This window comes from Ctenopharyngodon idella, chromosome 13 (assembly GCF_019924925.1).
Source record: "Ctenopharyngodon idella isolate HZGC_01 chromosome 13, HZGC01, whole genome shotgun sequence".
NCBI lineage: Eukaryota > Metazoa > Chordata > Actinopteri > Cypriniformes > Xenocyprididae > Ctenopharyngodon > Ctenopharyngodon idella.
The window spans coordinates 31,803,819-31,822,213 of NC_067232.1; the positions used below are offsets into that span (position 1 = coordinate 31,803,819).

The following is an 18,395-nucleotide window of genomic DNA, read 5'->3' on the forward strand; positions in this document are numbered from 1 at the left end:
TTTCCTCTTACCTCCTTATAAAGTAGTGTTTATAAGTGCAGCGCTGCTTTGTGTACAGCGGTAAACAAAAAAAACACTGCTGTTCCATAAGCGCCACCTACTGTCAGAGGGAATTTGCATTTTCATTCAGACTGTCTGTGTTTAGTTCTGCGATAGCTCTTTTGCAAAATCGTTATTGTAACCCTTATTGATGAGCAGCATATAGGTACAAATAGCAAAGTCACATAGCTTCTCAGTTGTTTTATCGATTTAAGGAATTAAATCATGTGTCCTGTATTTTCTGTTACTTGTTTAGAATCAGAACTAGTGATATCCGATTGGTGGATCAATCACCGTTTCCTTTGGGTTCCTTTGTTTTATATATGTAAATATTTAATTATTCATTTCAGAGGTCCTACACTTAAGAATGGAAAGACAGTTGTCACACATGGCAGATACTCAATGTCAAGTTAATAGGGCTTTGATCCAGGTATGGAGTGTGGCGACTCAAGGTTCCTGGAATCGCTCAGCTCCCGTTCCGGTCCGTGTTTTCATATTCACACTCCTTGCTCACATGAGAAAAGCCGCTCTATGTTCACGTCATAGCAAATATGATTCCCAGTTCACTGTAACATCCTTTAAATATTATTTTTGAAATATTACAAAAGTCTAGGCACAAGATATACTGATTGAAAAAATACATAAACAGTACTTGGAGAAAAGTATGCTTTATTGAAACACTAACATTAGCCTGTTAACATGTGTTTTGCACGTGATGGAACCATATCAGAGTGAACTTGGAGCGAGAGAAAACACAGACGCTCCTCAAAAAAAAAAAAAAAAAAAAAATTCCTTGCCTGGCTTCTACTCTGCACCACTCATGTCCTCTGTGCTTTTTGTGTTGCGATTGGACTGCTTTTGATGTTTAAAGATGTTATGGACATGTTAAGGTTGGGGAGGGTCTCTGATTAAACCCACTTATTTAATTTAATTCTAAATATAAAAGAATAGCAGAGTTCATACTACAACTATAACGATAACGGCACAGGGAAACAATATCGTTGGAATCATTTTTAGAACTTTTTTTTTTTTCTTCTTCTTCTTTTTTTTTTCAGCTGATGAGAGATAAAAACATTGACAGCCAATCAGAATCAATCCTGTTTTAAAGAGCTTGGGCATTTAAAGCGGCAGACGACAAAACTGCAGCGTATGCTTCTAATAAACAAAATGATATCCTTTGCTGGTGTGGACACTAATATAGTTATCATTACAGTTATTGTTCTTGGTGTGAATGGGCCTTTACAGTTTTTTTTTTTTTTTTTTTTTTTAATTGCTTTGGTGCAGTTTTCACAAGCAATTGGTAAATTTTCAAAACTCATCACAACAGATCATCAAAAGTGCACTTTTTTCAAACATTTCAGCATGTTTTCAATTGTGTTAGTACAATACACAAAATCACAAAGTATCCTTTTCACTACGCAAAATAAGTGTTTCATCTATATAAATGTTACATTCATAGTAAATGCCTTTCGTAATGCTATTACTTTCAAACTTTTGATTTGCATCTCTTTTCGTTCAGTTTAATACATTTGTCTGTTATTTAATCCAAATGATCTTAATGGTTAATGAATGAATCATTTGGTGATTTCTGTAGATACAGACTGTATAGATATAGTTTCTACTTTGTTTGCAATTGCTGATACGGATAATTAATTTTTATTTTACATTATAAGTGATTTATCTTAGATTATAACCACTATGTTCAAAGTGTGTGTGTGTGGTCATGGTATTCCCTACGTTATGGGGACCAAATGTCCCCACAAGAATAGTAATACCAGTAAATTCTGACCTTGTAGGGACATTTTTTTGGTCCCCATGTGGAAAAAGGCTTATAAATCATACAGAATGTTTTTTGAAAATCTAAAATGTCAGAAAGTTTTCTGTGATGGGTAGGTTAGGGGTAGGGGATAAAATATACAGTTTGTACAGTAAAAAACAAAAAACATCACGTCTATAGAATGTCCCCATAAAACATGGAAACAGTCAATGACTTTATAACATCAGATTGATCAGATATACATCAGAAGAAGAGAGACAGCATGCAGCATTTTACATAACAGTATGTACAGGTGCATCTCAATAAATTAGAATATCATGAAAAAGTTATTTTTTTTTCTGTAATTTAATTAAAAAAGAAAAACTTAAATATATTCTAGATTTATTAGACAAAGTAAAATATTTCCAGACTTTTTTTGTTTTCATTTTGATGATTACAGCTTGCTGCTCATCTAAATAAAAAAAAATCAGTATCTCAAATTAATTTCAAGTTCTATTAAATGACCATTCTCAGGGTATAAATACTGGGTTTAGGTCAGTAATCCCAACAGCAGTCATGGGGAAGTCTGCTGACTTGACAGTTGTCCAGAAGACGATCATCAAGACCCTCTACAATGAGGGTAAGCCACAGAGGGTCATTGCTGAAAGAGCTGGCTGTTCGCAGAGTGCTGTGCCAAAGCATATTCGTGGAAAGTTGACTGGAAGGAAAAAGTGTGGTAGGAATAGGTGTACAAGTGAAAGGAATGACCGCAGGCTTGAGAAGATTGTCAGGCGAAGCCGATTTAAGAGCTTAGGAGAGCTTCAAAAGGAGTGGACTGAAGCTGGAGTCAGTGCATCAAGAGCCACCACACACAGACGTCTTCAGGAAATGGACTACAACTGTCACATTCCACGTACCAAGCCACTTCTGAACCAAAGACAACGTCAGAAGCGTCTTACCTGGGCTAAGGAGAAAAAGAACTGAACTGTTGCTCCGTGGTCCAAAGTTCTCTTTTCAGATGAAAGTAAATTTTGCATTTCATTTGGAAATCAAGGTCCCAGAGTCTGGAGGAAGAGTGGAGAGGCACAGAAACCATGTTGCTTGAGGTCCAGTGTAAAGTTTCCACAGTCAGTGATGATTTGGGCTGCCATGTCATCTGCTGGTGTTGGTCCACTGTGTTTTCTGAAGTCCACAGTCAACGCAGCCATCTACCAGGAAATTTTAGAGCACTTCATGCTTCCTTCTGCTGACAAGCTTTATGGAGATGCTGATTTCATTTTCCAGCAGGATTTGGCACCTGCCCACACTGCCAAAGGTACCAAAAGCTGGTTCAATGACCATGGTGTTACTGTGCTTGATTGGCCATCAAACTCACCAGACCTGAACCCCATAGAGAATCTATGGGGTATTGTCAAGAGGAAGGTGAGAGACACCAGACCCAACAATGCAGATGACCTGAAGGCCGCTATCAAAGCAACCTGGGCTTCCATTACACCTGAGCAGTGCCACAGGCTGATCGCCTCCATGCCACGCCGCATTGATGCAGTAATTCATGCAAAAGGAGGCCCAACCAAGTATTGAGTGCATAGAAATGAACATACTTTTCAGAAGCCTGACATTTCTGTTTAAAATATCCTTTTTTTTATTGATCTTATGAAGTATTCTAATTTATTGAGATAGTGAATTGGTGGGTTTTTGTTAAATGTGAGCCAAAATCATCACAATTGAAAGAACCAAAGACTTAAAATACTTCAGTCTGTGTGCACTGAATTTATTTAATACACAAGTTCCACAATTTGAGTTGAATTACTGAAATAAATTAACTTTTCCATGACATTCTAATTTATTGAGATGCACCTGTATGCTATGTAATACTGTAAACAGATTACCATGGTAGAGACTGCCACATTGCTGTAACTCACCCTTATAAAGGTCAACTACAGTATAGATTCAGTCATATGGTACAGTGAGAACATTTACTGTATTGGCAGCAAACTCTCTCCTCGCACAAAGCCTCATAGCCATTTCATAACTTCATCACACCTTTTGATAACACAATGAATAGATACTATTACAAACATTATGGATTGTATGCCAATTATGTAATGCTAATGTAAGTGTATTTTCTAATTGTGGCATCTGTAGCCTGTGTAACTGTAAATATTTCAGCATCAAGGGTGATTTGAAATGTATCTTGCATTGTTTGCTACTGAATGAACTGATTGTTAAAAGTACTAAACTGAAAGAAGATCATACTGTTGTGTTTCAGTGATTAAACCAAATGTTCTCATTACATATCACAATGATCTTGTGTTTTGAAACAGTGATTATGTAGAATGAAAATATGTACAACTAGAATGAAAGCATGAGATCAAGTTTTGAAACAATGACTAGCTGTGTTACAAGTGTGATCAGTTTGGAGTTTTGTACTGAGTTTTGAAAACGTACACTTTAGATGTGAAAATAGTACCAAAGCAAATAAAAAAAAAAACTGCCAGTAGGTCAATTTTCTGAATTGATCCATTCAACATTTTAAAGGAATTTAAATATTTTAATCTAATATGTAGGTACATATGGTTGTATTGATACTCTATATTGGCACACATACTATTATTTACTTTATGAAGTTTTGAGGTGTATATCAAAATAGCATTGTATCACTTTGTTATACCATGACTATACCGTGTTTTTGACACAATAGTTTATTTATAATAGGCTACATTTTGTTATAATGTTACACTTGACATGCTTCTAGAAAATTTGTCAGAAAACACGCTTCTTAGAAAATGTAATTTTGCTCTGCAGTATGTTGATAAGTTTTAAAGGAAGCAGCAACTAAGTGTAAATAGCCACAAATATCATCTTATTCATGCATAAGTGCATGTATGCATGTTTAAATGGGTCATAAATGTTTTTTTTTTATAATGCTTCCTGAGATGCACTTATAGTGTAGTGTTAGTTAATTTACACTTACATTGTCGTATTTCTGTTTGTCGTATATCTGTCTGTAAAAGTCTGTTTGTAAAGCCTGTGTTGAATTGCGACAGATTTACTAAAGAATCCACAGTGAAATTAATTAAACAAACTAATAATGCTCTATTTCACATAGTTGAAAATAAACAGCCACTTTCCTAACATTAGGAGCGTATGGAGTTAACCTGTGTCTGTGCAGGCAGATGTATTCATATCTGTTACATAACAAAGAGGAGGAAGTGCAAAACGAGTCATTTTTTTTAATTTCGGTTTCAATAAAAGCCATTTTTTGGATTGACAGGTACGTTTTGAGTTTTGAAGTTACAGAATGTTTTTATAGTACAACTTTTATCAAAAGATTAAAAAATGACATTTTTTAATTGATGGCCCCTTTAATGTTTAAAGTATTTCAAATCAAGACTAAAATTTGACAGAAATACACGCCCAGCTAAGGTGTATGTTCTAGAGTATGGAAAAATAAACCTTGTAAACAAGGCGATTTGCTCTTATCACTGTAATGGACTACAGACACCATATTGAGCATTACGGTTTCTCTGAAATTTTAGTTCTGAATCTCCAATAAACTTTAATAAAAAAAAATGCACATAACATGTTACATGGAGAGAGACAGAGAGAAAGAGAGAGGTTAATTTGTTTCATTTTTATTATAAACAGTATTAATTGAAAATAAAATTGAGAAATGTGCAGATCACTTTGAAACTACATGTACATTGGTTAATATATGCAAACTTTATCTGTATCTTTAAATTACCTTAATTTGCAATTATAATAAAAGTTGGTCAACAGGTTTAACTTCTTGCAGTTTGTGATAGCTTTGTATTTTTCAGTGTTTCAGTCTTTGAATGGACACATTTCAGTTTTATATATACATGAATTACCCTTCACCTCACAATTTCAGTTTCTAATCCTTCCGCCACACTACTACACACACATTGACCCAGATGTTTCCAAGTGTTTCTTTCAAGGGTGCATTTATTGGCGTCCTCTGAACCTCGAAGTTGCCCGTTGAGGTGATCGTTGAGGTGCCCGTTGAGGTGCCTGTTGAGAGACTTGTTGTGGCGGTCCATTAGAAGTAGCATTGAGTAAGGCACACCCAGACGTCAGACAGACTCCAGGAACTCCACGTAGTCCAGGGTGGCCTCTCAAACCAGGCTGGCCAACATGGCCTCTCTCTCCCATCCGACCTGGTTGCCCATCAAATGCCTGGCCAGGTCGCCCACGCTTACCTAGTTATATTAAAATATATATACATTTTTTTTTTTTAAATCAGCTGCATAGTCAACCATCATGGCTGTGAGATTCATTTGATCTCATTTGATGTTTCTATTACAAGATAGGTTAATTCTTGTTCATTATTATGTTACCCTTTGGTCCCTGCTCCCCAATGTGGCCAGGAAGGCCATAGCCTTTAGCTCCCTTGTCTCCTGGTTCTCCCCTGTCACCTGTGGCAAACACATTTGATTAAAATGAACAAACATCTCAATCTGTGAGTGCTACACCTTCAGGCAGGAGAACCTCAAATAGATGTTGGTGTAAACCTTCTTTACACTGATTAACAACCATGTGTGTGCTGAGGTCATTACTGAATAAATGTATAAAGTTACTTGTTTTTGGCAGGAAACTGATACATGACATCACTGCCAGACTAAATAAAGGCCGGGACACACCAAGTCGTCAGGCAATGTCGGGTCGTTTTTAAGCATCGGTCGGTTTAGTTTTTCAGTGTGTTCCGCACCATTGGCTCCAGTTGGACGCCATCAGGGTTTTTCGGGCCGATTCGGCATGTTGAATCGGAGTTGGGCCATCGGTGAGAGAGAGAACTCTGATTGGCTGTTCAGCTTAGCGAATGAGTCAGTGCATGAGAATAAAAGCGAAACTGATGAAAGCGAGCAAAAAAGTCAAGACGGTACAGACAGAAAGGGTTCAAATATACAGATGATTCTGGAAAACCAAATAACGTGCAGGATCTGCACATTGAGAAGCAACAGTTTCAAAGTAGCTTCCCTAACAGATCCATAACCCCCACCTGCAAGGGCAAAACATTTGTCTAGTTTGTTGACATTTTTAACTTTTATATTATTTTATACTGTCAAAACAAGGTAATATAGGTAATTTTTTTCTTTAAACACTTAGTTTGAACTATTGCACCTGTATACTCATTTGCCTCATTAATGCCATTTGGCAGAGTCGTCGCACATCTGCTCATGTTTAATAAAGCTATTACTTTTCCTCCACTGATGCTTGCAGACTAACATTACTTAAGAACACAGGCGCTGATGTGTATTTATTTCATGACACATCCCATTCCAAAAGACAACAGTTCCTTGTAAAGGTGAATCCCTCATATGGTCTGCTCACTTGAGCAGCTTTTCCAGCTGAGAAGTATTTGTTATGCTAGTTCCTCATGCATGAACACGGCCAAGAGCAATACTGACAGATGCCCTTCATAGCATTATTGTTTCTCTATATCTGGGCACGTTCTTTATTTGTAACTTTTTACGCTATCTGATGTTAAGGCAACTGCATATGATTAGCGTGAAGGTTCCAACATGGAGGACCACCCTTGTATTGGTACATGTCCAATAAGCTGTTTGTACAATATGTACTACAGTGTGAAGATGGTTTACTGTACCTGGTGAGCCCTGTCTGCCCAGGTCACCGGGTTCTCCATAGAATCCCTGCTGCCCGATTTCTCCTTTAAGACCATCAATGCCAGGATCACCCTATTATAATAGTTGCAAATTTAGTTATTTGTTAGTAATTAGTCATTTAGCAAACACCGTTTGTCCAAAGTGACAGTATATTTATTTCAGTTGCAACCTCCTTGGAACAGCCTTGATCAAGGGTACAATCATGGTAGCTGTGGGAATCAAACCAGCAACTTACCAATTACCAGCTCTGAACTATGTCGACTTGAGGTCTGTTCCTCACACAATGCTATTTGATGGCTTTAGGAGACTTTTTGTAGCCACTGGCAAATGTGTACTTTTGTTGTATGGAAAAATAGTAGCTTAGACATTCTGCAAAAAAATCTTTTGCTTTTCATGGAATAAAGTCATACAGGTTTGGATAAACATGAGATGATAGTGGTGAGCTACAGTATTCTAAAGGGATACAGTACCTAAGAATCAAAGTCTCTGTAGACTCTTTGTTATGCTGATCCTGAAGTTTTAAAAAGTGAAACCCTCTTTATGTTGAATGCCGTTTTTTTCCACAACCTTCAATTTTACAACCTTTTATGTATTACATGTTTAAATTTGAGGCTCTGTGAACTTTTATCGGCCTTTGGGCCCCTTGAGTGAAAATGTTCGAGAAGTCTGAAAAAAAGATCTGCTTGAGAAATATGGAGAGGCTTTCCACTCCAGTGAAGGTGGGATTCTCTCCAAAAACCATTCAACACAAAGCAAGTGCTTCGTCTGTGACTTCCTATTTGTCTTCACGGGGACTTGGAAATTTTGAATGTTTTAATTCCAACCTATTCTGCCAAACACTGCTGCACACTCTCCAGAGGCCTTCACACTATGTACATATCAGACTTGGCCTGGAAGAAAGTTGATGTATGGAGCATGTTCTTCCTTAGTTTACTATGTTAAAAACAGGTTTAACATGTGCTAACTGTGATGTCTAAAACAAACCACATCTAAATGCTTTTGTTTCCAAGGCCTAGCAAAATTCAAACTGTTCCAGAGTTGTAGTGGGGTAATTCTTCTTAGAGGTGGGAAACTTACTGGAGGTCCAGGTGGTCCTTTCGATCCTGGGGGACCTGGGGCACCCATTGGCACATCTCCATAGAGCGGGCACACGGCTGCGCAAGTTCTTTTCACAGAGTTGGCAAATGCAGACATCTGCTCCAGCACCACCTGCTTGCAGACCTCGATAACATGTTGAGCGGGGAGAGTGGGGCCCTACGAAAGAGATCATTACCACTGAAACATGGAGCTCAGATCAGAGCACCTCTTGCCCGTGGTAGTCTGGAAATGTGTGGCTGTGTAATAAAGGAGAAACAAATACAGCCAACAATATTTCACCAGCCTCATTATGGATTTACAGCCACACTAAATGAAAACCTTGCCCTGAGCTGCAGAGAAAGTCGCACTAATGAGAAAGCGTTTACTAGCGATCTTGACACCAAAATAGTTACCACATATTTCATGCATGTTACGCCAAGTGCCACAAGGGCTGAATCTCCCAGAGGCTTTGAAGGCTTTGTCTTGATGCTTGTTAGTCGGCTGGTGAAATGCAAACAAAAACACCTAACAAAGCTGTAAACAGACATTTGTTTCAGCTTAAGTAAGGAGGAAAGGTTGAATTTCAGTTTTCTTATGGACCTTCGGTTACTTATGGACCCTCATTTGCTTATGGACCATAACATAAAGTCCATAAAGTCCCTCAAGCAGGTGGCAGCCATTTTGGCAACATGGCAGCTAGGCAGCTATTTTCTATCTAGGTAATAGGAAAAGGAGCACAGCTTCTACTGTCTCTGCTTAAATGGGGGAAAGAGCTGTGCCATTACAACCATATGTCCATGCATCACAATATTTTTGGCCAGAGAATTGTATTAATACTTAAAGGTACACTATGTAACTTTTGGCCCACTAGCAGTTAAAATAAAAATTGCATGCATTTTGCGGATGAACATTGTTTTGGTTGGGCTTCGGCTCTGTGTGACTGTGTGGATGAATATGGTTCTTTTTCATAACTAAAAAAAGAGATTATTCCACTGCTCATAAACATTCACTACTAGGCTTCAGAGATATAACCAGTTTAGATGGAAAGGATCTCAAGCTGACTAGCTGAAGACGTTACTGTAGCTTTACCCATTAATAGACCCTGTACTTCCTAAATAAATTCCAGCTCAGTGCTACAACAACCATAATGAAATGAGCCTTCAGAATAGATAATGCTTTACAGTGAACTCTGTTAGAAAGCTACATATGACAATTTAACTGTTCAATAAAACACCTTCACCTGTTGAGTAATAAAAACACCATCATCTCCGTGTCGGTTTTACAACATTTCAATCCCTCTGTCCTCGCTATCTCCGAAAAGCCAAGCTGATGTTGATTCTTGTTTTATTATGAGCTCTATCACATTCTCTTTTTGCCATCAGATAGGGCTGCACGATTTATCGGACGATTAGAAAAATAACATTGAAATCACGCTTGAACGATTTGGCTTAGTGCGATTATGAAATCGCAAAGGCTGCGATTATTTTATTTTTTTATGCGCGGCATGTTAATGAAGTATGGCTCCGAATGCTAATCCATCTGAAAGCACTGCGAGCTTGAGTCACCTATAACGTACATTTGAAAAAGCAACACGCGTCAAACATCTTTCCAGACATGAGAATCATCTTGTCCAAAAAAGACAACATTTAATAACATGTTTTTACTCCAAACTCACTTCATAACGACAGTTGAGCATCCTTCTGTGAGATGATGTGGCTTCTTACACAGAATAAGGCAGTCGTGTGTTTATTAGTCATGTTTAATCAATCAAAGCGTTTCAATCTTCTGTTTATTCAGCTACAGTGATATTATGGGATTGCCTGAAATGACGCGTTCTACTTTGGCAGCAGGGCATATTTGCAGTTTCTGCGCGAGAGCGCCCTCTGGCTTTCAGATGGAGAAGCATTTACTACTGATCACAGACCTGTAAAGCTCTGACAAGCTGCGCATAAAATAATCACAGGCTTTGCCAAATGGTGTGCGATTTAATTGCTATTAAATTGCGATTCATTGTGCAGCCCTATCATCAGACTTTCCTCTGTTCAGCGTTTGTTTAAAACGGGTGATTTCTGAAGATTGGAGATTTAGTTGCTCCATGTCAACCTTTCTTGCTCGTTGTGGCAACTTTGACATGCGTCAAAGCAGCCGGAGCAACTTTTCTCTATGTAAGGATATGATGGGTGAGTGGCGTATCTACGCAATATTGTTTCTTTATTTTTATTTATATACTTGTGCCTTATCATATCATACAGTTAAATAATGAAAAAAAAAGTCTAAATAAGTGTAAACTCAGAGTCTGGTGTTTCTCAGTACTGTCAGAGCAGCTTGTGTGTGGTGTGAGAGACCCTGGGCTGCTCTCACATAGTTACACTCCCTGTCACGAGTCAGGCTAAAAATGTATATTTTCGAGTCCAGTCTATCCAACCCATACATGTTGTAGAGCAATAAGACAAGGCAGTGCCTTTAGCAATAAGGTGACTGGCTCTTTGAACCAAAAGGCAGAGACTTCATTGCATAGCGAGCCTTATGTTTTCTCCAGTTCAAGTCTCTTCCTCTTTATACTGTTTCTGACTGTAGCGTACAACTGGAAAACAGAAGGTATGAGTTGTATTTTTAGACTTACTGGTGGGCCTGGAGGGCCCTGAAAGCCCACTGGACCACCGTCTCCTCTCACTCCCTTGGAGCCTACACGGCCTTTTCTACCCGACTCTCCAACAGGGCCTCGCTTTCCTCTGCTTCCCTGTTGCCCTGGCACACCAGCGTCTCCTGCCTGGAAAACAAACAAATACAAACACACTCATAAACAAGCAAGTGCACTTTTATACTGTGTACATATTTCTGAATGATATCTCGACAGCACGCCTGGAAAGAAATACGAAACGGAACTCAAACAGTACGCTCATGTGGCCATCACTTGGTTTGTAATCCAACTGGATTTCTTCTGTTGTTGTGACAGTGGACAGATCAAAAACCCATCGCTGCTAATGCTTATACGAAAGCTCCATGGTGGTAATCAAACTAAAATGTGAACAGTCTTACCCTGCCTTTAGGTCCTTTGACTCCCTTTGCACCCTGTGGAAACAATGCGGTGTTGTGAGAAACTAGAACCATATGATAATGGAAATGTGTCAACAGGAAATGAAATGCATGAGTGTCGCTAATTACCTTCTGCCCTTTGCTTCCCTGGACCCCTTGAATGCCTGTGTCACCCTGGAAGACACAAAAGCAATGTTTACAACTGCATTCTGGATTTGATAGAACAGATGTGATTTGTAGTTCAAAATAAGTGGTCAAGGTGTTGTGAGGGGAAATCCCGAAATGCTGGTGATGCTTTTCATCACTTTGTGTTTGTGTGAAAAGAGGGCTGTAAAACTCTGAGGAAAACCATTTGGTGTAATGTGTCCTAATCGGAAAATTGCCCTGGAATTTGACACATTAGCCTGTGATCTAATTTTGTGTACTCTGGCTCTCAACTACTCTACTGACGCTCTACACAACGAACATGATGTTCCATGTGTTGCTACAATGTTTCTGCTACCAATAACTGTTTTTATAATTCTTTCTAGATGTGTGTGCATTTGAATTCTAGACCAAAGACCCTGCTTCTATTCCTAAAATGAACAGGGGCAGGAACAAACCCAATATTTTCCATTTTCTAACTTTTGTATACTTTCCATTTTCTAAAACTTTCTAACCATGTATATTACATTACATAACATGTAGGCTCTTACCTTGATGACCAGTCGTTCAAATTTCACAAAATATGTTCTGGTAAATGTGTCTTTACAGTAGTTAAGAGCAATCAGCACTTATGGCAATATCCACGTGATGCTGAAATAATGTTTAGATAACAGATGACCACAGAGGGAAAAGACGTGGCTCTATTAACACCATATGATGCTTCATCATCTAATGCTAGAGCCCCTGTGGAAATTTGATTATTTTCAAATATGTTGATGAAAAGTCTTGTCTGCAGCGACATGTTTAAATGAAGTGTGGCGATCTTCTCAGAAGTTTAGATATCAGCGGAGGGTTGATGCTGGAATGAGAACAGAGCAGTCAACAGTTTCAGTCTAACACACTTTGTAGTGTGACTGCACTCAGAGCCAAGTGACTGTATATGCAGCCAAAAACTGCAGTGCTAACCAGTGAAGAGCTGCACTGCTCAGACATGACTCCAGTGTGAAAACATGCTGGGGTTCTATGCTTTCAGATGACGGCGGGTGTGTTCTGGCTTACCTCCATTCACTTTTTTTTTTTTTTTTTTTTGTGAATGGGTCAGTTCCCACTTTTCAAGAAGATATTGCAGCAGTTTGTCAGGGCTTAAACAAATCTGGTGACAGGTTGTATTAGTATACATTTCACAAATGTTTAAATGGTTGTCTTTCACAGCAGATTAGCCCATTTGTTCATCTGATGGTTTGCTGCTCACTGTAATTGCTCTTATTCTAATGATTCAGTATGTATAGATGCCAAAAGCACTACATAAGAAAATGTAGGCCTCAAAGTTTGTTTGTTTTTTGCTTTTTTTTTAGGATCCTGGGATATCTGGTTGCAGTAAGCTAGTACTGAGTGACACGTGATCTTATACATCTGCAGTGGCCCCTCTATAAAGATTGATGAACCGATAGGCCTATAGAAATACTGTATGATTTACAGGAGATGATTTACATCGCGCCCTGTCCCCAGCCCTGTCTAGCCATTGCGGTGTCTTGCAAGATTCAAAATGCCCTTTTAATGAGACAAATTAGTGTTAAATTTGTGTTTCATAAGCGAGTGGAGATCATTACCTTGGGGCCTGTTCTGCCGGGTATTCCCATGTGCCCCTATGAAGAGACATGGCATGTTTTAGCATTTTGGAAGGTATGAACTTCTATTTCAAAAGCTTTGGAATATTTGGAATATAGCTCACCGTTCTTCCAGGGGGCCCAATAAATCCTGGTCTTCCTGGCTTTGCAGCGGAGCCCTTGTAACCTTGCGGCCCCTGGAGATTATAGCACTTTATAAATCTACCAGAAGGCAGGGTGTATTTCTATGTTGTAAATGTCCAAAGGTAAAATATTTAGGTGGTATTTACATATAGCTCAGTGTACTGGTCATTTCTTTACATGAGCACTTACTGTAAGTCCAGGAGGGCCCATGTTCCCTGGAGGCCCTTGTTCACCTTTCTCACCCTGTGTGAAATATAAAAGCACGTTACATAAGCACACACAGCTACACCCAATCAGACAGATGCTTCTTTAGAGATGGGGTCATAAAGCAATTTAGCAATAGTGGTTCTGATTCGTTAATGATTCTTTTAGTATTTTTAAAATATTAATTATAAATTTATATCTAAACAATCAACATGTATCACAACACAAACTATATCTAAATATAAACAATATGTATTTAAACATATCTTTTAAAAAAACTATGCTTGTTAATGCATTTTAAGTTTTTAACAACAATTACATATTGTCAAGTACACATAACACAGTAAAGTCCCGTTCACACCACAATTATAACAATAACAGCACAGAGAAGCAACATCGTTGGAATCACTTTCAGAACAATATTTCCAGCTGATGAATGATAAAAAGCATTGACAGCCAATCAGAATCCATCCCGCTCTAAAGAGCTCAAGCATTTAAAGCAGCAGCAGATCATAGTTGATCCGTGACCTGTACAGACCAGGCCCCACCCCCACAGTTCGGCACGCACGTGATTCGCTGATTAATTGCACAGTTTAACCATCTTAGAGTGATAGTTAATCATTTGCATGTGTTTTGTCTTCCCAGTTTACACATTCAAGCCATTTTAAACCATTCAAGTGCAAGAAGAGGAGAAAGAGAACTCAATTTGATGCTCGCACGCTCGCACACATGGAAAGACAGTTTCAAATAGCGTGCGAACACCTGCGAATTGATAGCTCGAATTGATTCCTTTTCCGCATCTCCTTGTGCTTAAATACCCATCTCGGCTAGGGGTTGAACGACTTCAGATTTATTAAAGTCGACATTTATGTGATAAGTCGATGTCGACTAATCGCTGATTATGTCATTAATGAACAAATAAGTCTGAACCTCGAGCTGAGACTCAAACAGCTATGGCATATGACGCAACGCTGCCCACAAGGCTATTGCTACCACATAACAGCTTATTTTGATCAGTTCTTTTGTCTTTGGGTCGTTATATTTCTCACAGATTTCTGCTCATTCTAAATCAGATACGGATAAAGTAGCACAGTAAAGATTACATTTCTATGAATACATTTGTGAGAGAGTAATTGCGTGTGAATTAATTCTACCTGTCAGCATCTCTCTACTAATAGTGAAGTTGTGGGTTTTAGTTACTAAGAAATATATGCTAGAACTTTTCAGTTTCTGAGCTATTTTATTGATAAATCACAGAACAGTGTTCAAAATACATTTCTGCACTACTGAATGATTCTGTGTGCGCGTGATGTGCGAGCTACTGTCTGCATGTGTGTGCGTTACAATGCAGCAGTGCATTAGTTAAGAACACGATTAACTTACATGTCTAATAAGCCGTTTAAAAAGTGCATTCTCTCGATCAATTTTGAGCATCCGGATAGTATAATCAAACATGTCTTGTGGAGCACTCTCGAAGTATGCATTTATTTGTCATTTTAACTGTTTTTAAACTGTGCGCAAAAGTGGACTTCAAAGATTTCTTATCCTGTTGCGCCCTCTATAGGCCATGACCAGCAACTAGTCGATGTCAAGCTTAAAGCAGCATGCGATTCACTAGAAAAAAAATGTTGAATAGTTTACATTCACTAGCTGAATAGCAGTGTAAAAACAACAGTATTTTTTAGTGTATGAAAATTCGTTTGTGCATCAGAGGAAAAATACAGCTCAAGAAATGCTAAAGACTGTATGTCATAAAAATCATTCTGTTCCTTTTATATTTTTTACAAGATTGATTTATTAATTCTTAGATTCCTATAAGGAAGTGGTTGATTAGGAAAAGTTAGGTTACCCTTTCGCCAACTTGTCCATGTCTTCCGTCGGGTCCCTGTGGTCCTTGATAAGCCTGCATGCATTTATATACCATGAGATTTTAAGTAATCTAATGGGCATGAAAGCATTGGAAATCATTATTTCTGAACTTAATATGAAACAGCAATCTATACCTCAATTCCAGGGTCTCCATCTCGCCCTGGAAAACCTGGATCACCAACTATACCCTGAAGTATTCAAAGGAAGCAGCACTAGACATTTCACTTACTGGTCAACAAATGATTTGACATTATGACCGGTTGACAAGAAACCAACCTTTCCCCCCATTCCACCAACTCTTCCTTTTGGGCCTTGAATACCCTGTGGATAGTAAAAAGTTATGTGTGTGCCAAAAAATGTTTCCATCATTCAACTGACTGGTTAAGCTTAGCAGAGGAGTGTAAAAAGCAGCATGATTTGTGGGAATGTGATAACTAGTATACGTACTGGCTTTCCCTTTTCTCCAGGTGTTCCTCGCTCACCGGGATCTCCCACAATCCCCTGTCACAGAGCAGAGACAGATTATAAACATCAAGTCAGATTCCTGTGATATTTGCATCGTTTCAAAAAGACCAAATGTCCAGCTTTACTACTCGCGACGTCAGTGGATTGTATATGGCAGGATATCCACACAAGTTGGGTCAGAATCTGTATGCAATCTTAGAAATACTGAATTGAGCTTTAATTTTCCCCAAACTACCATATTTTTCAAAGCTGGCATTTGCAAACAATTTTGCTGATGTTTAAATTATCCCTGCAGACAGTTTCATTCCTCTTCAAACCCCAAAAGATCAGGAATTTGAAGCTTGTGGGTTTCCTTGAAGCTTTGCGTTCCTTTTACCAGCCCATGTTTTAAAATTGCAATAACCCTAATAATAGGCTTTATTTAGTTTATTCACAATAAAGTTTCTTCTTTTGATTTTGGGATAAAATATAGAATAAACATTCCCCCCTTAGAGTCCTAAAACTTTTCCACTTTGACCTCTATGAGTACAGAGATGTGTACATGCATAGATAATTCCTTGAAGTGTCAATTTTTAAATTTAAGATCAGCCCATGGCTTTTAAATGTCCCCAGCCTGTTTTCATACCTGACGACCCCGTGGTCCTCGAGATCCTTCAGCTCCGGGTAAGCCTTCATTTCCCTGTTCCAAGAAGCAATGGGAATTGTGAGATTTCCAACCAAACACAGCAACAAATGTTTTAGAGACAAAAACAAACCAGAGTGAAAGAGAAAGCATACCTTCACTCCCTGATATCCCGCAGCCCCCTCGTATCCCCGTTCTCCTGCTGCACCCTGGGAGATGTGGTGGGGAGCAAATGAGTCATTCATATCCCCAATAACACAATCCATCTCGCATGTATTTTATCGAAGCGAAGTGCTTTAGAACAGAACTTACAACTTCCCCTGGCTGGCCGGTTTCACCCCTCTCTCCAGGTGACCCTCGCACTCCCTATATTCAGATGCATACCATAACACTTATACAATGTCCAATGCATTGCTTACCGTGATGTGTCCAAGCTATGATACAGAACATCATTTCTTTGTGTGGTACTATAAAAATTTGGTTTCTACAGATTTTTTTTTTTTTTTTTAACCACAATCTATAAGGTATCAGTGCCGTTGCATTAGATATAAAATATCAACCCATATTGGCCGTTTTTACAACCAGCTGGTGTCTAAACGTGATTTAGTAATGATGTTTTTACCTTATGGCCTGAAGCTCCTTTTAGCCCTTTCAGGCCTTTGGGTCCTCTGTCACCCTGTGAGAGAGAAGACGATTTGTCATTGTAAAACTTTGGAGGCAGAGCTACAAGGCCGTCAAAGTGGGCTTTGCATTCGTATATATTACCTCCTGGCCTCGAAGTCCTCTCATGCCCTTTTCTCCTTTGATACCTTCTTCACCCTGTGGAACACGAGTTGACCGGTGAGCGAGTCTGTACAACAGTGCCAACCAAGAGACTGTACAACGAAGCCACTCACCTTAGGCCCAGGTTCTCCTATGTGTCCATAATCTCCAGTGTTCCCACGTATCCCCTGCAACAAGAAGGTTTGAGATGAATGCTTGCAAAATTGCTTGTAACAGTAAATAGAATGTAACAGATGCAGAATTTAATTGGCCAATAAGGTTGGCCAAAGACGTAAAGAACTCTTGTTTACGGTGCTGGGAAAAGACAGCATGTATTCCACTATATGAGAGCCTGGAGCTACAGAACGGCTGGAAACGGTTCCCTCCATGTTGGTATAAAAATGCACTTGACCAAACAGGATCCTTACTCACACAACTGAACAACTGCCAATAGCTTCCAGGGTTATAATGAGAAAAACCTACATCTAAATGGCAAGCAGTGGAAGTCTAAACTTCTTAAGGCCTGTGCACAGTTTGTTTTCTTGCTAATTTATTTCTTAAAAAGTAAATGACACATAATTAACAATGCATTTAATTTGCTTTTGCACCACAGAGGTCAAATGTGTAATTAGGTCTAATTGTGTAATATTTCTTCCTTTCCTTCATTTGTAAGCCATTATCAAGGATCTTTTTTCTGGACTGATTTGGGGAGAAATCTTTGGAATTCTCCAAAATGAATTTAAACATGGTGAAATGTGTTAAATGGATCTGAGAACCTCTTAAGGCCTGTTTCAGAGTATGATCAACACATTTTTTAGAGCATTCGCACGGCATGTCGAGACATAGCAGGAGCAAAGCAGAAGCGACAGTGCTGTGAACGTTTTGGCCTTTTTGCTGTGCTGCTCATGCTCAGTTAAAGCAACAATGCATTGTTTGTGGTCAAAATGGCCATAACACAAAAAAGTAGTAACCACACAACATGTTATATGGTTTAACATCGTATATGATTATATGCAGCAATCACT

General features: G+C 38.7%; 1 protein-coding gene across 2 annotated transcripts in view; it reads right to left on the reverse strand.

Moving 5' to 3' along the window:
- Window positions 1–5,414: 5,414 nt before the first annotated feature.
- The window catches only part of zmp:0000000760 (collagen alpha-1(IX) chain), a 28,930-nt gene continuing 15,949 nt past the window's right edge, over window positions 5,415–18,395 (reverse strand). For both annotated transcript variants that reach the window (XM_051916350.1, XM_051916351.1), the window contains 20 exons: window positions 17,505–17,558; window positions 17,374–17,427; window positions 17,231–17,284; window positions 16,921–16,974; window positions 16,764–16,817; window positions 16,612–16,665; window positions 15,969–16,022; window positions 15,798–15,842; window positions 15,656–15,709; window positions 15,502–15,555; window positions 13,638–13,691; window positions 13,430–13,501; window positions 13,308–13,343; window positions 11,683–11,727; window positions 11,557–11,589; window positions 11,141–11,287; window positions 8,518–8,694; window positions 7,422–7,512; window positions 6,154–6,231; window positions 5,415–6,015 (listed from right to left, as the gene is read on the reverse strand). In XM_051916350.1, the coding sequence (XP_051772310.1) occupies window positions 5,762–6,015; window positions 6,154–6,231; window positions 7,422–7,512; window positions 8,518–8,694; window positions 11,141–11,287; window positions 11,557–11,589; window positions 11,683–11,727; window positions 13,308–13,343; window positions 13,430–13,501; window positions 13,638–13,691; window positions 15,502–15,555; window positions 15,656–15,709; window positions 15,798–15,842; window positions 15,969–16,022; window positions 16,612–16,665; window positions 16,764–16,817; window positions 16,921–16,974; window positions 17,231–17,284; window positions 17,374–17,427; window positions 17,505–17,558 (1,518 nt within the window). In that variant the 3' untranslated portion in view covers window positions 5,415–5,761. The remainder of the gene's footprint in view (window positions 6,016–6,153; window positions 6,232–7,421; window positions 7,513–8,517; window positions 8,695–11,140; window positions 11,288–11,556; window positions 11,590–11,682; window positions 11,728–13,307; window positions 13,344–13,429; window positions 13,502–13,637; window positions 13,692–15,501; window positions 15,556–15,655; window positions 15,710–15,797; window positions 15,843–15,968; window positions 16,023–16,611; window positions 16,666–16,763; window positions 16,818–16,920; window positions 16,975–17,230; window positions 17,285–17,373; window positions 17,428–17,504; window positions 17,559–18,395) is intronic.